Here is a 21,548-nt window from a genome sequence, read left to right on the forward strand (position 1 = left end):
GCTTGAAAACACAGGCTGACCATGGGTAATCTGGGTCAGCCAATCAGGGCTGTTCTATGCAATGCTGCCAACCTCTTGCCAGGCAGACTAAGGGAGCTTGCAGAGCATGCTGAGATGTATGTACAACTACTCTCCTCTTCACCTATCCCAGCTGCACAGTATCAGCATTGGAAGCTCTCCATTCTTCAGGGTCTCAGCATTTTAAGTCTTTCCATGCAGCCCCTGGTAAGTTTCTCTACCAGGAGAAAGGAATCAGAACTCATGACAGAGATGATATCTTTTATTAGACCAACTAGATAGTTGCAAAAAAATTCTTTATTTGCAAGCTTTCAGGCACACTCACCCTTCCTTAGGCATAGGAGAATGAAAAGATTGTAACATTTCTCTTAGGTAGAAATGAAAATTCTTATTTCACAGGAGAGCTGAAGGTATTGTAAGATCTCCCAGTTGGAATAGTTCATTTGGTGGAGATTAGGCTCAGGTAAAAGTTGGAAAGTCTGTTTACCTCAATGTTGTCTGGTGTCATGCTGGACACTTAAGGTGCATTACCACCTGTGGTAAACAAAAGAAGATCCTTTCTGAGGGGCTCTGCCAGATTATCACACCCTCCATAAGGATTTACTAATGCCTTTAAAATAGCTTTCATAGTTCATGAGGATGGGGACTTCTACAGCACGTCCTTTGGGCTCAAGTTAACATGACGTTGACAATCTGATACCAGTGGATCTCCGATTCTTTTGACTGACCTCTCATTCTTCTGACTGTCATGCTGGTTTCCCGTTTAATTTTAACATCTCAGGAAAAGGAGCTTGACATCACTGGGATATCTCAGTGAAGGCATCCACTCAGGTCACAGCAGGAGGCAAGCTAACATAAACTATTAGGCTGTACTGACATGGGGACAGAGAACAGTGGAAACCATTAAAATGATTGATGTCAGATCCTTGCTTCAAATACAACATTTGGTTGCAATTATCTCAGTTTAAACAGAACACAGCAAAAATAGCAAAGGTCCCAAGAAGGGCAATGAAAATGATTAGAGATTACAACAAAAACCTAAAGCTAGAGCTGTGCATACACTAGGGAATTTCACAAAAATTCCCATCACTGTTAATGGAGGCTCAGGCTGTGAGAGTCTCTTTTTACTTTATGCTAGTGTAAATCAAGAGTAATTCTTGTAAAGCCAGTGGTGTTATACAGATTTGAAACCAGTATGGTCAAGAAATGAGTATGCTACTAGTGTCTAAAAGTCTCTGCTACCTTCTAGTCTTTTACCATGTATTGCTAAAAAGTTTCATTGAAATGCTGATAACAATTAGTTTCATTGCATGAGCCTTGTTTATGCTGGGACTGTCCAACTGGTGGCCCATGGGCTGCATATGTCTCCTTAAAGAGAGTATGCAGACCATGGGCTCCTGCCCAGATGCCACTCTTCCTTCCTTTTCTCTCAGTTCCTCCTGCACCAGAAGCCAAGGGGGGCTTGAGCGCCTGAACTGCATGCACAGCAAAGAAGGGAAACAGGCTCTCTGCACTTCAGGCAGGCGGTGTGTGCAGCTGGGAGAGAAGGGGAGCTAGGTGGCCCATGCTGCGCATGAAGTGGGAGGAGGGGTCAGTGTGCAGCCATCATGGCCTGTAGCCCCTGGGTATATGCTTCTCACAGTGTGGAGCCCCTGCTATATTGCCCCCAGGTCTGCTGCCTCTGACTGCCCATAAGCCTGGTTATGGCACCTGGCTGCCTTACACCATGGCTCCGTCTGTGGCTAAGAACTGGACCTGTGGTATAACCTAATGTAGATAAGGCTACAATGAAACATGTTGGATATCATGGGTTATTATAAACTCAATGAAAGGAATGCTGAGGTTGGCAAACGTATTGAACAAACATAGGTCCAGCTCTGTTTTTATAGACAAATTTGCAGTTACTCCCTGATTCAGGCAAACTCTTGTTTTGAGATTTTGAGTTTGTGCAAAACCAAAACTTAGGGCTGCATTAAAACAACAGACGGAAAATAAAGAAAGTGTGTTGTCCCTTGTAAACTAAAACAGCTGAGGTTTGCACAACATTAGCAAAGACAGGCTTAAGAGGCACTCATGAAAATAAAATAAAATAAAAAGACCAGGAATAAAATGTTCAAAAGCACCTAAATGACTTTGGCACCTAAGTTGCATTATGTAGTAACTTAAATAACTTAGGCACTTTTAAAAATGTCATCCTTGTTTGCAAAGGAGGAAACTAAGGAGTGATACAATGTAGTGATCTGTATCTAGCATGACATAATCATCTGTATAAAGATGACCTGCTACCCTCTCCTGCAAGACAAGAACAAAATGGCATGCAACAAAACTGGGAGGCAATATATTTTAAACGTGTAAAAGAAAATATTTTTGTATAAAAAAAATATATATTCCTCTTGTGGAATTCCCTGCTGAGGGACTCTGTCAGCAGCTGTGAAGATAACAAATTGGGAATCAGATATGAGCTGACACAGTGACATGTACCTGATTGAGCAGACAGCTGGAAGTAATGACTAAATGGTGTGAGCTGCCCCTGATTCATGACAAGAGTTTAAATGTCAGAATTGCCAAGTATATCACTGCTGACTGAATCTCTCTAGAAAGGCAATGGACAATCATGTGAGAAGGTTATAGAGTATCAAGTGTCAGACCATGTTTTTGAGTGGAATAACATTTTTGTGAATGGGACCTTAGGGAGTATCCCTGCTTTTTCTCCAATGTAACCACTGGATTTTGAGGAAAATAGCATAGTAAGGGGCAAAGAGGAGGAGGTGAGAACTCAACTATAGAATAAAAGGTTAAGTCATTACCCAGGCTTTGAACTAACTGAAAACAAGAAGAATTTTTTCTCCTTGTATTTAGTAGGTATATTTTGGCAAATTATGTTTTCCTTCGAAGTATCCAACATGGCAACTTTCAAACCAGGACACTGAATGGAAGGGATCCTGGATCCCTACTAAGCCAGTTCCTCAATTCACCTCTACCCTGTTGCAGCCACTATCATGAGGAGAGTTTTACGTAGGGACTATTTCTAGTGTCCCTGAGTGTATGCTGTTTTTGCTTTCTTATTTCTAGGGGAAGCGGATTGTCAGTGAGAAACGGAGCTCAGATTGCCTCTTGAGTCCAGGCAGGGTCCCAGACCTGAGTGAAGAAGAAGTGGACCACCTGGTGGCTTTCCGGAGAGGGAGGCGGATGCAGATCGCCATCACCATGGATAACAAGGAAAAAGTGAGTGCCCTCCAAGAGCCTGTGGTATAAGGACTGGGTCTCCACCCTCACTACTGGGGGCACTGGGAGGCAAAATATCAGTCACTGCCTTTTGGCAGCAATTCAGTTAAAGGTAGAGTTTGTTAAGACTGTGGGATTTTTTACATGCTGAAGTCATCTGGCTTTTATGACTCCAAAGGAAAGTCTTTGGTGCTGACCTACTTCCTACCTTTGTGATCATGGCTCTAGTTACTTCCAGACTCTTTCTTTTTTGGCCTCAGCATGTTCTTAAACTTGGCCCCCTCTAAGCACCATGCTGTGAGATTTCTTTGGGGTCAATGAGGTGATGCTGGCATCACCATAAACTTGCTTTCAGTTTACGGGGAAAATAATGCAAAAACTTTCCATAGCTGCAGGAGTCATTGGCACCTAAAGCCAGCTCTCTACTTAAAGACATGCAGTAGCTTATGGTCAAAGGGCCCTGTCCTATCTTAACAGGGAGTTAACTTAAAAAACAGAAGTAGATATTGCCCAGTCCTACTAAAACCAGCTGAGGTTATTGGATATTTTTCTTTAACTTTATAGGTCCTGAAAACACAGTCTAAATATTATATTGCAGATTCTTTTCCCCACTCCTCTCTCCACCACAAAAGATGTATTTTTCATACAAGAGATCCATAGAGCAGCAAAACTGTGTGCAGCCAACATGCACCATTCAGAATAAAGATTAAAAGATAGAAAATGTAAATACAAACAAAGAAAACAAGTAGATACAAAAGGAACTAATTCAGTTGCCTTCAGTCAGGCTACAGCCAAAGCCTGCTGCTTACTGTATGCATTGTTCTTCAGTTTTTTTTCTTCTGATCACTGGAGTTTTAAATAAAGATAGAGGTCCACGTCATCTATTTCCCTGTGGTTTCTTTACACACTTGGGTGTCATAAAAATCATATAAGCCTGTATATCAAGCTACCATTGAATACAGACTGTCACAGGAGGCCTTCATGGTAGCTTGAACTGGCATAATGATTCTGCAACACCCAATCCTTTTTCGCCTAGAATCATAGACTCATAAGGGACCTCAAAGATCATCTGGTCAAACCCCTGCATGATACAGGAATGCTACTCTTAAATCATCCCCAGCCAATGCTTATTCAGCCTCCTCTCAAAAAATCTCCAAAGGAAGAAACCCCATTATTCCCTTGGGTAGTCTGTTGTACCGCCTTATTGTTCTAGCATTAAGTATGTTTTTCCCGAGGTCTAATCCAAACCTACTTTATTGATGCTGGCAAGTGTTAGGGTAAGTTTTGAGGGAGAGGGAATGTGGCCTGAGCACCACTGTGTTGTGGCTATTTTTGACTGCTCAAATACCCCTTGAGGTTGTATTAGGGCAGCACTGAGGCTGCTCTAACTTATGTCATGGGTTGGTAAAGTCACCTCTTTCTTCTCACCATTCCTGCATGAAGTGAATTTCAGCCATATCCCATAACCAGTACCTTAATGCTGAGACAAGTGAGTGAAGTTCATAATGACATGCCTTCTCCCCATTCAGTGCCCTCTCCCATATCAGCAAACTGCCCTTCACACTAGTTACAGTTAAACAGAGAATATTCAGCAAATCGGTGTGGAACTTTTTCAGGCATGTGGCTTTTTAGAAAGAGAACATGCCTACCAGATTCCACATTTCCAAAACATAGGCTCTTGCTGCTGCTTAGTTTTCAGGCAGACTCAACAGAACTAGAATGCTTAGGTCTCCCCTTTCCTTAGCATCATTTCAGCTAACACTTTAAAGCACCATGTTCCCAATGGATTCACTTACCTGGGTATTACAAAGATAGGCTATTGTGACAGAGAAATGTTGGCTTATTTCCTGTTTGTAAATGACCACAGTGAACCATCTCTAACTGATAAGACTTGACTGGATTTTAATGTACTCAAGAATGCCTCTCTGCAAACAAGTCTGTGCTGTTTCTGTTCAGAAACTGATGTTCATTTTATATCCTGGAGTTTTAAATAGGAGCAAGTCACCTGAGTGGGGAATGACCAGAGAACAAGTACTTTTGCATTCTAGTAGAAGTGTGGGTGTGAGAGGGTTGCCCATCTGGCAGAGAGGACATGGTGGAGTGGGTGGCAGCACTTTATCCTGAGAAGAATTCTGCAGAGTCATTTGCTGGCATTCACAGTTTTGCTGTGCAGCAGAAAAAATGTCAAATGCATAGGATGGGTGCAGAGAAAACCAAGCCAGAGTTCAAGATAAAAGTCAAATGACTGCATCTAGTTTTTGGAGGAGAGGAGTAAATCCCTAGGCAGCCTTTAAGGGTCTGAAAGCGAATAAAAATGGAGAATTAAAGATGTTACATGCCCACAGGGTCTCCTAACTGATGAGCATAGTCTCTGGACTAATGACATAAGCATGAATTCAGTTAAACGTTCAAACCCCACTGCTGATTGCTGATGGATCTTGCCTCCTGCTGCTGACACATACAGTCTAACTCTCCTTCCTTGACAGGAAGCATGCAACTCTGTTATTTCCTAAGACAGGTGTCCTTCCTGTCAACTGGAAGTAGCCACACATTTGTGGGTATTGTAAGGAACATCCCAGCCAGCACACAGGACATTGTCAGCAAAGCATCTCCCTGTTTGTTCAATTTGAGGAGGTCCCCTAGAACAGAGAAAAATGAAGGTCCCAACAGAAGACATTGGACATTACACTCCCAAACCTCGCACACATTTTAGTTGTCAAGATCATGTTTAAAGCACTTCTATAGATTCATCAGTTGCTCAATTGATCATTAAAACATCCCTAATGTAAAAAACAATAAATAAAACTGACTTTGAAACTCCAATTTCCAGTAGTTATCAATAAGACCCACATATTCCAAGTTCCAATTGGCCTCATGAGATTGACTCACCTACTCAAAGTTATAGTGCTGCATTGTTCAGGTGCCATTTATCCTATGTTTATTATTATTTTAGCTATGTGGCAGTAGCACCTCACAGCTGAAGTCCCGTTGTGCCAGACATTGAACACTCTTATAGTAAAGAAATGGTGTTTGCCCTGGAAAACTTGGAATCTGTGTATAGGGTAAGAAACAACAGGTGGTTGCAACAGATGGAGGTGAGATGATACTGGTCCCTCTTTTAAGAAATAACTACAGCCCACTCAAGGCTGTGTGCATAGGAACTGACTAGTTCTACTCTATGCTAACAGGTGTGGGTAACCTGTTGAACTCAGTTCTTGCTGGGGGTTGGGAACTGCATTTATTTCCCAGAACGAGATGTCTGGGCCTGCCTGCATGCTACGCCAATTCTAGGATTCCAGTGGCTCATAGGACTGTTACTTAAAATTGCCAATAGCTCAAATTAAGAGTTAGACCTTAAAAAGGGGGATAAGGTAAAATGCCATGTTTATTGATTACATGAAACAGATACATAAACTTGGACACACCAGTCATACAAACAGACATACACAAGCATACAGACAAACCACTCAACTAATGTTATAGTTACCAGCAGAAGTTAGCACTGGATGGCCAATCCAGAATATGAGTGGGGGTATACAGGCTCCTGTGCTCCAGGAGGTTGCAAAGAATGGATTCCCCATCTTGGCTTGTCTGCATCTCACTTTTATAAGAATTTCAAGTCTGTTCAGCATTGGGGTTTTTCCATGCTTCAGTTTTTAATTAGAGGTTGTTTCTTTTGGTTATCTCAACTTGAGGTCATTCCAGTGACGTTGGTTATCTCCGCCTTGAAGCATTGTGTAGTTGAAATGGCAGGATATGCAAAATTCGTTCTTCTTACTATCTTCTTTGCACCTGATTACAGATAAGTTCTTCAGCCATCCATTAATTAGTTTACTGTCTGGTAACTCATATATTGGCACCTTGTTGCTTACACAATCAATTAAATCTTCTTCTGTTTTCATGCAAATAGTTACCATTCTTTCACAATTTACCCTCTCACACATACACTCATGTACACAGGGCATACAAAGTTCGTCTGCTTATGTCAAGAAGGGAACAAGCAAAAAAAATGGAGTTTCAGTTATTCATAAAATTGTTCATAAGAGACAAAGAGAAATAAAGCTAATACAATCATAGAGGCTTATCAATTCAATACTATTATCATTTAAACATAATAAATAAAGCAAAAATTTATGCTACAGGACTACAGGCAAGGACTCATAGGACTCTGGTACAAGAGAGTTTGAGTGTATCGTGTTCAAGGGACCTCACCAACTCCAGTGACAGGCATATTCCCAAGACACTGAGCATGTGGCTACTTCCAGTCCTATGCACAGGACTTAAAATGAGTAGGGTGGGACAACTGAGGCAGCCACCCTGGGTGCCAACTTGGCTGGGGAGGGGGGTGGCAATAAACCATTGGTGCCACAGCCACACAATTGCATTGATGGCACAGTGACAGCTGGAAGCCACTGCTGCCCCCATGTGTTGCAGCTGCCCCAGGCACCCAGCTCTGTTATGCCTCTGCCTAAAGCAGTCACCGTCTTTGACCATCCTCCCTTGTATTTGCTATATCCAGAAAGAATGTTTGAAATGGTTTTGTCTAGCTACACTGTCACTTTATCTAGTTTCTATGTAAGTTTAAAAGGAAGCATTTAAGTAACTGCTTCCATTTACTACTGCTCATAGGACTTAAGAAAGAGTGTGAGAGAAATACCTGATTTAGGCTGTCTCAGCAATCAGTCTCCCTCCTGAAAGCCACTGGAAAGCAGTATACTACAGAAAGCACCAGCCTGTGACTTCGTTCAGATTTTCTTAGTAATAAATCATTAATATTTTTCAGTCCAAAGATGTAAGGGTGCTTTATGGAGTGTTCCAGTACTAATATGCCTTTTGACTGATAGAGAATCTGAGGCACAGAGCAATTAAGTAGTTTTCTCAAAGGCATAGAGGAAGCTAATGGCATAGTCCAGAACAATGGTCTAGGGGTTTGGATGCTAATCTGGGCCTCAGGAGACCCAGGCTCAGTTCCCTACTCTTTCACAGACTTCTTGTGTGGCCTTGGGCATGTTTGAGTCCACGTCCCAGTTCCATCAGTCTGATGGAGACAGTAGCCTGTAAGGGGTGTTGTAATGGTGAATATGTTAAAGACTGTGATAAGTATTCACATAGTGTGGTGATATTGGACCCTACAACCACCTTATACAGCAGAGGATCCTGATTGGCAATCCTGGTTTCTAGCCACTAGAAAACACTGCCTCCTTCATCTAATACATGGCTCAGCCTCATGAGAAGCTGACAGTGCAGTTTTCTAGGAGGGCTGGCTCTGTGCTGGAAGGGGCTGGTGCATTATTTGTATTCTCCAGTGAAGATTAAAAGTAGCTGCATGTGCTGACCTCCACTTGAGAGGGCTGTCATTCTGTTCCACTGATCCAAGGGGGCGATTAACTCAAGCATAGAGCAATTCATGCTTCTTATTCAAGGGACACAGATTCAGCAGCAGCTCTTGCACTCTGCCCCCTTCTCAGTACAGAGCATAGGGAAGAAAGCTTGCCTCTCTAGGCTGTATGACATGAGCCAGGGCACAGGAGGCTTTTACAAACTGAGACGGGCAGACCTGTTTCTTCTTTGCCGGCGCAGCTCCGGGCCAGCAGGAAACACAAAGAGACAATGACATGGAGATTGTAAAACATGCTGGGAGAGTTGGTAAGCATGGCTGGCAAAGTCACTTGGCTCTTGCTGGCAGTCCTTGCTTTGTGTTTTCATCACACTGAGCCATTTGTCTTCCAGCTGGGGAGCTGCTCCGCCTCACAGCTTGAAAGAGATACAGGGAGTATTAAAGGGATTTGAACAGTGCACTTTGCTGTAAAGCATCTTTGTTTTCAATGGAGTGTAATATAGTTTCCAACTTTCTGTACTCCTTATACAAGGCAGGATTGTTTGCACTAAAAGGAGGAGATGGCCAAGGCCAGGAGGAGGTACAGACAGAAGGAACCATTCCCATGTAAGGCCCAACCCAGCTCCTGCTGGCCTCAGCAGGTCTGTAGTCAGAGCATGTGTATTTGTAACCACATTTTGGGCAGCACTTCTGTCCCTGGCAGTCACATGCACCTATCACCCTTCCAGTTTCCCCAGTAAGAATCCCATTTGCTAGGGGGGGTTGTATGGGGATAAACACCACTAGCATAATGAGGTCTTTTCAACTGTCTTTATTCAGTGCATGTGTTGTGCTTTTTTTGAAAAAGCATTATACTTGCCACCACTTCCTCCTGTCTGCTCTCCTCTCCTGCTCCTTTCTTGCATGTGCTTTCCTGCAGTTTGTTCTTCCTCTGTCTCCACCCCTGCCACCTCAGCCCTCGTTCCTTCTGTCTCTCTAGACCAGGCTTGTCCAACATACGGCCCGCAGGCTGCCATGCGGCCCTTCAAGCTGTTTTCTGAGGCCCGAGGTGCTGCGATGGGAAACGAAAGTAAACACGGTACTTTCGTTTCAGGGGGGTGATGTAATACTGCTTTCTGTGAGGTCTTTGAATATGGCTCGCCGTTCCACTGGGTGATAAAAAGTTTATGATCCGGCCCCACATTCAAAAAGGTTGGACAGCCCTGCTCTAGACTATGCGGCCTTGTCAAGTGGTCCCTGCTCCCTTGCACACCCTTTGGAAAATCCCTGTCCTAGGTTCCCTTCTCTTCTGCTCCATTGGCTCTTTCTATCTTGCTGGCATCTTCTAGGGTTGGCTAATACATCCCCACCTGCTGCTGGCTCTAATCCATGTAAGAGGTTCCTATCTCGTCTCCTACCTACCAACAATCAGTAGTGAAGGCAGCTAAGCTGGCTTTCCCCTTTGATTTCCAGCCTCATTCAGACTCCATTCTGGACAGCAGCACTATTCACTGGATTCTTCCTACCAGTGAGGCAGCTCTACCTTGACCTGGATGGACTACCTGGGGCAGGAGGGCGACTCCTGCCCCAGGTAGTCGCCCATTTAATTCTATCTTTGGTTCTTTTCTGAGACTGCTGGCATTTATTGCCATGGTTGTTTTCCGGTGAAATGGTCATCTATTTACTAGGCACTGAGCAAACGCACACATTCAGTTCACAGGTAGTAGTGACTGCCAGCTATTACCCACTTCATCTGGACTGGGAATGACTGTCAGGGCTGATGACCCCCGCATTCCTCCATCCCCTGCCTATGCAGATTCTCCTCTCTCATTATTCAGTCTTTCCCAGGCCACCTCTTTAATCAGCTTCTCCATTGCATGCTTATATATCTCAGTCCCTTTTTTGTTCTTTAATACCCATGCTTACCCCTCTATAGACTCCTGCAGTGTATACAGGGGGATTCACCTTCTTTTCTTGAGGTCCAGTAGAATAAAATGCCCTGAAGATGGCTTAAAATACCCCATTTTAAGATATCCGAATGTGTGTTCCTTTTGTTCTGTTAAACTGTTGTGTGAAAGTTGCTTTCAGATCTCCAGGCCAGTGTTGTATGATGTATTTGAGAAGTGAATTTATATCTATCTAATTGACACTTCCCTGTACTGTGCAGAGTTCTGGAAACCAATCCAGTAGTTTGAGTTACAGAACTTATTTTGTCTTTTTTCCCATCAAGCCCAAATGTATTCAGCTCACAACATGCTTGAAAATGTTCTCTCTCCTGTGTTTTCCTAGAAACAGGTCCTTTTAGTTAGAACTGGATTTGTGTTTTAAAACAACAAAAGCAAAAAAACAAAACAGGAAAACACAAAAGCAGCACTGCGCATACGTGCCTGTAACAGGCTGCAGCAACCCTGCCTCCTAATGTCTGCTTGGCTCTGCAGAGTTTAATGATTTAAAACTGCAGCATACAAAAAACAAAAGTATAACAGGTACACAGCTAAATACTCCTGTTTTTCAACTCAGAACTGATTGCATAAACTTAGAAAAACCCAATCATTCATAGTCCTTTCACTCCCCTCCCATCTTGGTATCCCAAACAGCAGGTTTTCTGTTGGATTCCCTGTGCATTTAATCATCACTGGCTGATCAATCTTTATACAAATTGTATCACAGATCACCTGGGAACAGGTGAATTTGCTAAAGGCCAAGCAGTCACTAAACTGCTCTTATCTTACAGGTTATGCATCAGGTGGCCCTGTATCAACTGGTCAGAGAATTGCATGAGTGAATTGTGGGAAGGCAGACAGCTGAGGTCTACAGGTGTAGGTGGCTCTCAAGTCTTTTCAGTATCCTGATCTGGGACTGAAATGCAAGATTTCTAGTGGTGGGTTAGTTGGATTAACCATGGCTATGGCCCACTATGACACTGCTTGGAAAGTTATTAGGGACCAGATCACACTTTTTAGAAGGTGACTCTCCATATGAAACTCTTCCCTTCCGATATAGAACATGCTATCGGTTGTCACTGTGGAAGTAGACCATTGTTCTTTCAGAGCTCTCAGAAAGGAAACTGCAACTTTTTGTGGGCCTAGGCATACACAGATGGCAAGGGTATCTGAAGTGGCTGGAGAGGATCTGACATTACTTTCCTGTTCCTGCATCCAGCAGAAACAGCAGAGGAGACTAGAGACTGCTCTTATGTTCCTGCAGAAAACTTCTTCAACCCTGGCTATGGCACTTGGGAGTTATTACAGAGGATGCTCAGCCAGTGCAGAAATATAGGGGCTCCATACAAATAGCCCTGCACATCCAACATATCCAGTGAGATGGGCCTCACTGGCCCTTACACATGTATTTCCAGTAAAGGGCATGGGTCAGGCCCATAATTACTGTTATCCTGGCAGCAGGAGACTGGGACTTCCCGGAGACTTTATCCTCTAGAAGCCTTAAGAATCTACCTCTGCTTCACGCTTTCTGCCCCTTTGTGGCCTGAACTGAAATCATGCAAAACTTCTGCTCCCACAAAAACTAGTAATATCAATTTCCTCAACTTTTGTAGCAACAAAAAGGGGGTCCATGTCCTTCCCTCCTCTTGCTCTCTGTCTTTTCAAAAATTTCTCCTGGCTGCTGTTAGTTTTCCTAAGAGGTCCCTCCATGTTCTGGCTGCACTTAAGGAGCATCACATTATACATTAGTGTGTTACAGTTGCGAGCTTGCACTCCAGCACCACTGGAGCACAACCGTTAATTAGTGAGTTGCAAATCATCTTTCAAATGGACAGCTGATACAGCTTCCAGGCATTTTAAATTGCTGTTTTATTAACAATGCTTCCAGAGATGATATATCACAAATGAATGCATTTCTAATCAGGAGACTTGAAAACCACTCTCATCAACCCAGTAATATGTATCATCCCTTAACTACAGTGGAAGGAAACATTCTAGAAAATATCTGCCCAGAAGAGAGAGAGAGGGTGAGATTTGCAACAGAGGTTATTGCCCACTTAGGCAACACAGTGACAAGCCAGGTTTGAAAGAAATCTGGGGGAAAAAATATCCAAAATTCTGAGCTGTTCTGACAGTCTGGCCCCATATGGGTATTAAGCCTTTGAAAATCTAGCTCCAAAGTCTTTTTTTTTTAAGTGCTACGTAATGGGAGCAAATTCTACCACCTTTATACTTGCATGGAATAGTATCTGCCTCTGCGAATACTCCCATTCACTTCAAAGGGCCACCACACTTAACAAAAGTTAGGAAATCTAGCCCTGAAGAGTTTAGGAAATCTTCCCTACTTATTTCAACCTTATTATTGGCATCCTTTTGTCTGTGAGAGATGGTGGATATTGCAGCCTATGACATAGATAGTTTACAGTGCCTCATGTGGCTGAATAGTCCAATCTGAGATTTGCATGATCTGTGGCAGTGGTTGCAAATGTATGTGTCATAGTTGGGTGGTTCGGGAGCTGCTTGCTTCCTATAGACTCTTTTCCTTCAAGCTGTTGGAGACAATTCCTGTCATGGATTTTAATGGAATGGATTTTAGTGGAATTGATTTCGCCACTTGTTCTGATCACTTGCCAAGGTTTCCCATTGGCCAGGATCAGTTCCAAATGCCTTCATATCTCGCTTGCATGTATCTTTATAACAAAGTTTGGAGCATCCTGCTGTCTTTGTTCCTTCCAATATTTCTTTTTATAGCATGTCATTGAATATACTGCCATCTTTTAATCTGTTCAGATGGCCTAGCCCAGGGGTGGGCAATTATTTTGGGCGGAGGGCCACTTACCCAGTTTTGGCAGGCTGTCGAGAGCCGCATGGGTAGTCCCGCCGCTTGACAGGTGCCCCACCCCTTGACAGGTGCGCCACCCCCTGGTCACCATCTTGGGGCCAATGTCCCAATGTCTTGGGACCAATGTCCCAGGGCCAGCACTGTTGGGACCCAGAGCAGGGTGCAGGCTCACAGGGGTCCATGTAGCTGGGTTGGGCTGCACCAGCAGGGAGAGAGGGGAGCTGGCCTGGCTCCATAAAGCCCCTGCCAACTGGGACCCCACGCTCCTGCCACGCTGCTCTGGGCCCCACCGGCACAGGCCTCGGGGCACTGATGCAGGCCCATGCTCCCACTGGCTCCCTGCCCACTCACACCCAGTGCCCCCAGCCCTGCAGTACAGGTGGGGGGCAGTGCACAGCTCCGACCCCCTGCTCGCTGGCAGGGAAGAAGCTGGTGCTGAGCATGGGGAAAAGTGGCCCCTTGCCTGCCCCATGGCCAGCACTCCGCATGGGCTGCGAGCGCCTGCAGTAGGGAGCTGTCTGAAGCAGGCACAGGCAGCCTCATGCGGGCTGTAGGTGGCTGCAGTGTGGGGTGCTGGCCATGGGGCGGGTGAGAAGCTGCTTTTCCCCACGCCCAGCACCAGCTTGTAACCCGTCCCACTGCCAACCTGCAGGGGGCAGAGAAAGCAGCCCCTTGCCTGCCCTATGCCTGGCGCCCTGCAGTGCAGCCACTCGTAGCCAGCCTGGGGCTGCCTGTGCCTACTCCGGACAGCCCCGCATGGGCTGTGAGTGCCTGCAGCAGGGAGTGCTGGCCATGGGGTGGGTGAGGGGCTGCTTTTCTCCATGCAGGGAAGGAGCCCATGGAAAAGCTGAGCACGGTGGGGAAGGGGCCCCTCCCACGCCCAGTGCCTCATGCTGCAGGCACTCGCAGCCTGCATGGGGCTGTCTGGAGCAGGCACAGGCAGCCCCACACAGGCTGCAAGCAGCTGCAGCAGGGGGCACTAGGCATAGGGCGGGGAGGGTCCACTTCCCCCCATCCCCCCCCTGTGCTCCTCCCCTGCCCAGGGTCCACTGCCCCCACTTACCTGAGCTTCCCGTGCCAGGGCAGCCATGTGCTCCCAGCACAGAAACCCCAGCTGAGGCTTCCGACTGGGGGGTGGGGCCGGGCGGCCCCGCTGTTGTTGGATCCTGCTGGGCTTCCCTTGGGTCCTACTGCCCTTGGTTCCTGCATTTTTGACAGGAACTGAGGGCAGAGAAATATTAATTTTCTACATTTTTTTAGGGGCCCCACAGGCCGGATTGAATGGCCTCATGGGCCGGATCTGGCCCGCAGGCCGTATTTTGCCCACCACTGGCCTAGCCAATGCAGTCATCTCTGTCTGAGTAGGGTTGTAACACTTGGTAAATTTGACCTTTGAAGAAACTCTGCATTGGTAACTTTATCTTGCCATTTGATGTTGAGTCTGTGGTGTAAACAGCACAAGTAGAAGCTGTTTAACATTTTCTCTTGATGTGTATAAGCAGTCCATGTTTCCCCACCATGCGTGAAAGTGCTGAGGACGCAAGTTTTGTACACTATCATTTTGGTCTAAGCTTTGAGTTGCCCCATGCTCTTTTAATTAGTCTGCTGAAGGTGGTGGCAACCTTTCCAATGTGAACACTGAGTTCTTCATCCAGTGAGAGGCTGGTGGTCACTGTAGAACCTAGGCAGTTGAACTTTTGGACTATTTCTAGCTGGTTCTCAGTAAGGGTGATTGCTGATTAAGGGTGACTGATGGTGATTTTAAACCATGCTTTAAAAAAAAATTAATTTGTATAAATCACAGAATAAACCAATTTAAACATATCTACCTGCCTTAGGTTTTTTTCCCCCAACATCTGTGTTCAGGGTATGCAGGCACTGTTTTATTCTTTTATTCTAGTCTAGTCCCTTAAAAAAATAACAACAATCATTTGCCATCCTACATTCAGCATTTATCAAGATATCCTAAATCATAGGCCTGTGCGAAGTGGCTAGTATTCGCTTTGGATTCAGATTCAGCTGATTCAGGAGACAGTAATTCAATTCGGTGATTCGAAATACTGTCCTGAATCAATTAGGCTGAATCTGATTCGGAGATTCAGCCGCTGCCAAATTGGCTAAATCTCCAAATTGGACAGGCCTCATCCCCGCCCACTCTCACAGCCCCGCCCTGCCCCCCCCCCATGGCTGCCCTGCCTGGCCCCAGCATCCCAGCTCTTTTAAAAAAAAAAAAAGCCCCGAACTCACCAGCTCCTGCCAGGTGTGTGTGTGTGTGTGTGCATGGGTGTGTTGGGGGGGCTGATCCCCACTGCCCCACACTGCGTGGGGGGCTCTGTCATGAGCCCCCAAAAGTGCTGAGGCTGCTGCAGCAGCTGGTAAGTGGGGGCTTTTTTTTTTTATTTTAAGAGCTGTGAGCTCAGGCCAGGCAGGGCAGCCATGGGGGCAGGAGGGCTGGGACAGTGGGCGGGGGTTGTGGGGCACTTGGGAGGGCTGGGGGAGCAGGCAGGGGATGGGGCCTTGTGGGGGTCCCCCATGGTCCCTTCCTCCCTTCTTCAGGCCCCCTCCCCCGCCCCTTACTTACCAGTATGGAGTCTGGGTCCAGCTCCCTGCAGCAGGAAGTGGGGACTGCCTGAATCTCCAAAGCTCTTCAAATGTTTTCCAAATCAATTTGGAGAGCTTTGAATCAATTCGGGCCTTTTTATGGGTCTCCTGATTCGATTCGGATTCAGAGATTCGGCCGCTGAATCAGGCCGAATCTCCTCCAAATCGAATCAGCACCCAAAGCTTCACACAGCCCTAAATAGCATTTCTAGGGCATTGCTGAGCTAGTCTGAAGAGCTATTCTTGAGCCAAGACACAAAGCTGACAATTTTTTCTTAACTGCATCCAGATTTTTGTTGTTAAAATCTTTTTCAGTTGATAAAATGAAAACCAGACTTTGCATTTATTTCTTCTGTCTGTGAGGCCCTGTGGTCAGCAAAAATAGAAAGTATTTTACAGGCTGCAATAGGGCAGCCTGAATTTGTGGAAGAAATAAAAGAAAGAGAACTGAAATTCCTGATGTTTGTATGAGCCAAAGCAATTAGTAGTGAATGCCAGACTGATGGTGTCACAGCACTGGTAAACTTTTCCTGCTGGACACCCACCAGGCTGCTGAGTCCCACCACACTGGATCCACCTGGTTTTAAGCTTTCCTTGGATCAAGTTAGCTGAAGCACTCCCTTCTTCCCCTTCATTGGCTTGTCCAGCATACTTCCTAGGAACAAGCGCTCTCTCTCTCTCTCTGTGTTATCCTTTCAGGGAAATGGGGCTTTGCAGTCCAACTCTACAAGGCCTCTGGGAACACTGCTAACTTTACAAAGTGCCCTAGTGCCTTATGCACATCCTTTCCAAGAATTCCAATACTATGGACACTGGGTTTGCAGGTCATCCGCAAGCAAAACTTTTTCAGATTTCCAAAAACCAACCACTCTTCACATTAGCTAGGACAAGAAATAAGCAGATACAAGTAAAATAATAAACAAGCATTTTTCTGCCTCAGTTTCTTCACCATTCTTGATCAGCTTTTGGGACTGGCTCAGAGTTTGCTCAGGTCTCTGGGATTTTCTCCTGCATGCAACTTCTCCTCTAGAGCATGGAGTCTCTGATTCAACCTTTCAGCCAGTTTCCTTCCACCCTGTGCTCAGTGGCCAATGACAGACCCTCCCGTGTAGGACATCCAGGTCGCTTTGTCAGCTGAACCTCATCAAATGATCAGACTCCTGCACCTGAAGACCAGTTGTTCACAGGAGGACACCCTCCTGGAGTTCAGACTGCAAAAACACATTTGCCCATGTGGTGACCAGTTTTTATTCTAACAAAAGAAGGGCAAAGCTCAACATTCCTCTACTGCCAGCCTTGGATCACCATTTCTTGGAATTTCAGCCCAAACTTAAGGTTAAAAAGACAAAAGAGAAGGCAAATAAGCCCCTCAATCTAAACTGAAGTTCACATTTTGCCCCAGATACCCAAAGTCCCCTATATTAAAAAGGATGTGTAAGCTGATTTGAGATATAGTATCTAAGTTTGTATGGAGGTTCTCGCTTTTAACTGAGGTGTTGCTAAAGCAAAAATTTTGAAGCTTCAGAAAACTTTTTGTTCACTGGCCTTTGAGAACTAGTCCAAATTAGTTCCTCAATGGGCCTTGGAAGATATCAGTTAGACAAGATGTATCACACTAACAAAGATTTGGGTCTTAAAAAATTAATCTTCTTACATGAAGTTATCTAACCGTTGCCTACCCTAGATGGTGCCTACAGACATGTTTAATGCATTTACACTAACAACGTTCAGAAATTCCTTAGACCTCTGGTTCTTTGTATCAGCATTATGAAGAGCAACAAAGACTTCTAAGATTTTTTGATCAAATACCTTAATTTAATCATGCAGTTACAATAAAACAATGCAAAAACTATACAAGTTTACATAATTCATTTCAAGTAATTGATATGTTTGAAACTAAAACTACAGCAGGTGCTTTGTATGTAAGTTTGCTTATCTATAATCTATCCCAACAAGGTGTTTGTGTTTATGTTTTAATCTAGCTGTGGGGAGTGGATTCTGTGACAGGACCTGAAATTCAGACCACAGATTATTGCTGTGTTGCTAAGAATGCAAAGTTCTTGAATCAGAGCCTTGGGACTGAAATAATTAGAAGCTTTACTGATTGTGTCTACAGTGCATAGGTATTCATGCAGCACTTGCTTAAATATCTAATGCTCTTTCTCACTGTGTTCTGTATCGCTGCAAAATTGGGGTGGCTACTCTCAGGGCTGGATCTTCCAGACCAGGACTTTCAAAGTCAAAGAAATTTCCAAGCCAGCACAATCAGCACCTTCCTAGGCTAGGGACAGAAGTTATACATAAACTGGCAGCAGTGTTGGCGGTAGGGAGCAAGGGGTGATGAGCAGTGAGTGGGGACTGCCCACAGATGCCAGCAGCCATGTTGGCAGCAAGAGGGGGAGGGGGCGGGGGGTGCGAGCAGCAACTGCCCTCAGAAGCTGGTGGCGGCTTCAGCAGCAACCAATCTTGGGGGGGGGCATGTGCCCCCCCCCCCCCATATCCCCCCTACACGTCACATATGGGTGACAGCTAGAGAGGGTCAACCAGGAGTATCAGTCAGGGAATATGTTAGGATTGAGAGGTGGTAGGCAGAAAGGCTAGGGACAGACATCACACACAAACTGGTTAGTGGTCAGAAACTGATTTAAACCTGTAACCAAACATAAATTCAGTGCACATAAGCCAGTTTCAAAATGGCTGAAAATGGTTTAAGATAAACCTGGTTTAATGTAATATCAGACTTAACTGATTTGAGTCAAACTGGTTTTGGAACTTCTATCCCAGACCCCTTCCTGGTTTAAAGTAAATCAGAGTCTTCCAGCATCCCAGAATACTTTTCAGCCCATGGTAGGCTGGGCTGTCTGCTCCAGAGAGCAGGGCTGGCCCTGCCTCTTCCTCCCTATCTGGAGCTCTGGCTGTCTGAGAAGGAGGTGGAGACAGCAGGCACAGCAGTGTCTGCCTGGATTCTCCCCACCCCATCCTCTCCTTACTCGCTGCTCAAGCAAGGATCTCCCCTCTCGCACGGCATAGACCCCAGGTGGCATCTGGACATACTACCCCCATGTTAGCTAATGCTGAGAGATGTCTGTGTGTTTGCCCCCGATTTCACTGGAACAAAGGCACAGAACAGTGTCTGCTTAGGGCTTTTTGGAACTAATCAGCAGGTCAGCTAGTAATGTCCCCCCGTTCTTCCTTACAAATGCCTTGGAAAAAGCTGTTTAAGAAGAGCTTGAACTAATGAGAGAGGCTTTGTTTTCTTGATAAGCTGAAAGGCATTGTGTTCTGATAAGCTCCTTGCTGGCTTGCTTGCTTCAAAAGCCACAATCTATCTGTTCCAGGGGGGACAGAGAGAGGTGTGAGAAATGACCTGGTTTGCAATGCATGGGACCTGTGAGTGCCGTCAGTTTTCTGCAGACAGTATGAAGAAGCAGGAGAGGGAGATTGAAAAGCTCAGTATCATCAACAGATGCATGCACTCCACACAAGCAGTCCTCCCTTCCCACACCCCTCCTTTGCCTCAGAATGCTAGCCAGGGACCAGGGTCTGGAAACACTCTCTGCCCCTTGAGCAGTAAGCTGGAAAATGGCTGCTCTCCCTCCCATTTCAGGCACAAGCCAGCTGGGGACTGTACATGCCAGGGTGGGGGTTTAAACCCCTCCCTAATCATAGCATCCTGCCAGGCCTGGCCACGCCCTGCCCCTCAGCTCAGCAGTGTGGAAGGGAAGGGAGGGTTCACTCTAGCACCACCCAACTTCTAGCCTGAGCCACTGCAGGCATGTACCTGCATTTTCTGAATCAAAAGTAAATGTCTATCCACTTGCAAATCAGTTCAATCCCTGCAGGTTAGACTAACCTGGCAAACATTGAATCAATTCAGGCTCAGGCTTTTTGAATGCCTCTCCCTAGCCATTGTGTTATTTTGAACCTTTTTGGTCCCTCTTTCACTGATTGTACTCCAGGGTGATTTCAGTGAAGAGGCTCTGGGTACTATAAAAACAGAGGGATATTAGTTTAGGGAGGTGTCTAATTTACAACAGTGTAAGTAGCCTTGGAAACAGACTTAATGTTTTCTTCATTTTGTTTCAATAATCCTCTAGCCATCCTGTCAGAGATTTGATATTTGTCTAAACATGGCCCGAAGCAAGGAGCTAGAATAAGATCCCTATTTCCAGTCTGGGCCTGACTTCATCTCATTATCATTTTTGTGAATGGCTGACTGAGCAGTTTGGGCTGTGAATTTACTCTTTGTATTTTTGTTCTGCTCCACTGTGCAAAGCACAGGAAAGCTGATGAACTCAGACCCACACAGGACCTTTCAGTAATGCTCAGAAAGTGGGAGAACTGGATGCAAGTCTGCAAACCCCTCTGGTTGTGATTTTGTCTGTAAAAAGTTTGATGGGGCTGTTGGTCTTCTTCCTACAACATAACAAATGGCTGGATCCCTGCATAGTTTGTGCAGTCAGCTCCAACACTGCCATGTATGGTTACAAAACTGGGGAAGGTAGAAGTGATAAATGCAGAGTCATTTGGCAGCAAATGTGCCGGACAATCATGTGATGCTGCATCAACCAGTAAGCAGCGGACACTGCTAACATTGTGGTGCAGCAGTCCCCGTGGATAGAACTTAGAGCAGAGCACTGCTGCTGAAGCCTCCATCATCAGGCCAGAGGGTGTGCTTCAGTGCCTTCAGCAGCCGAGCTAGTGAAAGTCAGTCACTCAGCTACAGGCTGTTTCTTTCTGTCTTGTTCTTCATCCAGCAGTGGATGATGAGAATGAGGCAGTTGTACAGGGCTGCATATATACAGTTATTCATAGCGAGCAGGAATTTCTTTAGTTAAGGCAAGAGTGTCAAACATAGGCCCGCAGGCCAGATCAAGTCCAAGGAATTGTTGTATCTGACCTACTGGTCATCTGCTGGGCTACTGGAAGTGCGCACCCTTGGCTCTATGCTGCTGATACTGCAGACCAGCCAAAGCTTCATGCTGTTGGTAGGGCCATATTAACCCTTTAGTGGGCCCTAGGCAAACAAACTTGTGGGCCCTGGGCCAGTTGAGAACTCCCTTACCACCCCGGTGCCGCCACCCATGGGGAGCAGGGCTCAGAGTCACTGCTGGGAAGCAGCCACCGTGACAGCAAGGCCAGCAGAGAGGAGGGAATGGGAAGCAGACAGGGCCATTCACACTGCCGCTGTGGAAGGAAGGACTGCCCCCACTGCAGCTCAGGACCCTGAGCATGTGCCTAGTTTGCCTATGTATTAATCCAGCCCTAGCTGCTGGGCAGCAACATGGAGCCAGGGGCATGTAAGTGCCTGGAAATACATTTGTGAGGTGGCGCAGAGTTCTGGCTGGACAGTGGCTCAGAACCATGGGTATGTGGCTGCACAGAGCCACATGCAGGCAGCTGTACAAAGCTGGGGGCCTGCCATACATGGTCATGTCCACATCCATGCTGCTGCATGCCCCTGGCTCCAGCTCTGTGCTGCTGCCCAAATGTGGCTCAGTGCAACCACAGGCCCTGCACTCTGTGCTGGTGCCCAGCCAGAGTTCTGCACTGATGCATGCCCCTAGCTCCGTGTTGCCTGTATGTAGCTCCTGTAGTCCAA

General features: G+C 45.8%; 1 protein-coding gene across 1 annotated transcript in view; it reads left to right on the plus strand.

Annotated features, from left to right (window-relative positions):
- Positions 1 to 21,548, plus strand: part of CCDC9B (coiled-coil domain containing 9B) — a 97,156-nt gene that overhangs the window by 30,462 nt on the left and 45,146 nt on the right. The window contains exon 5 of the mRNA XM_019496457.2: positions 3,091 to 3,243. Within this exon, the coding sequence (XP_019352002.1) occupies positions 3,091 to 3,243 (153 nt within the window). The remainder of the gene's footprint in view (positions 1 to 3,090; positions 3,244 to 21,548) is intronic.

Source organism: Alligator mississippiensis, chromosome 2, assembly GCF_030867095.1.
Source record: "Alligator mississippiensis isolate rAllMis1 chromosome 2, rAllMis1, whole genome shotgun sequence".
Classification (NCBI taxonomy): domain Eukaryota; kingdom Metazoa; phylum Chordata; order Crocodylia; family Alligatoridae; genus Alligator; species Alligator mississippiensis.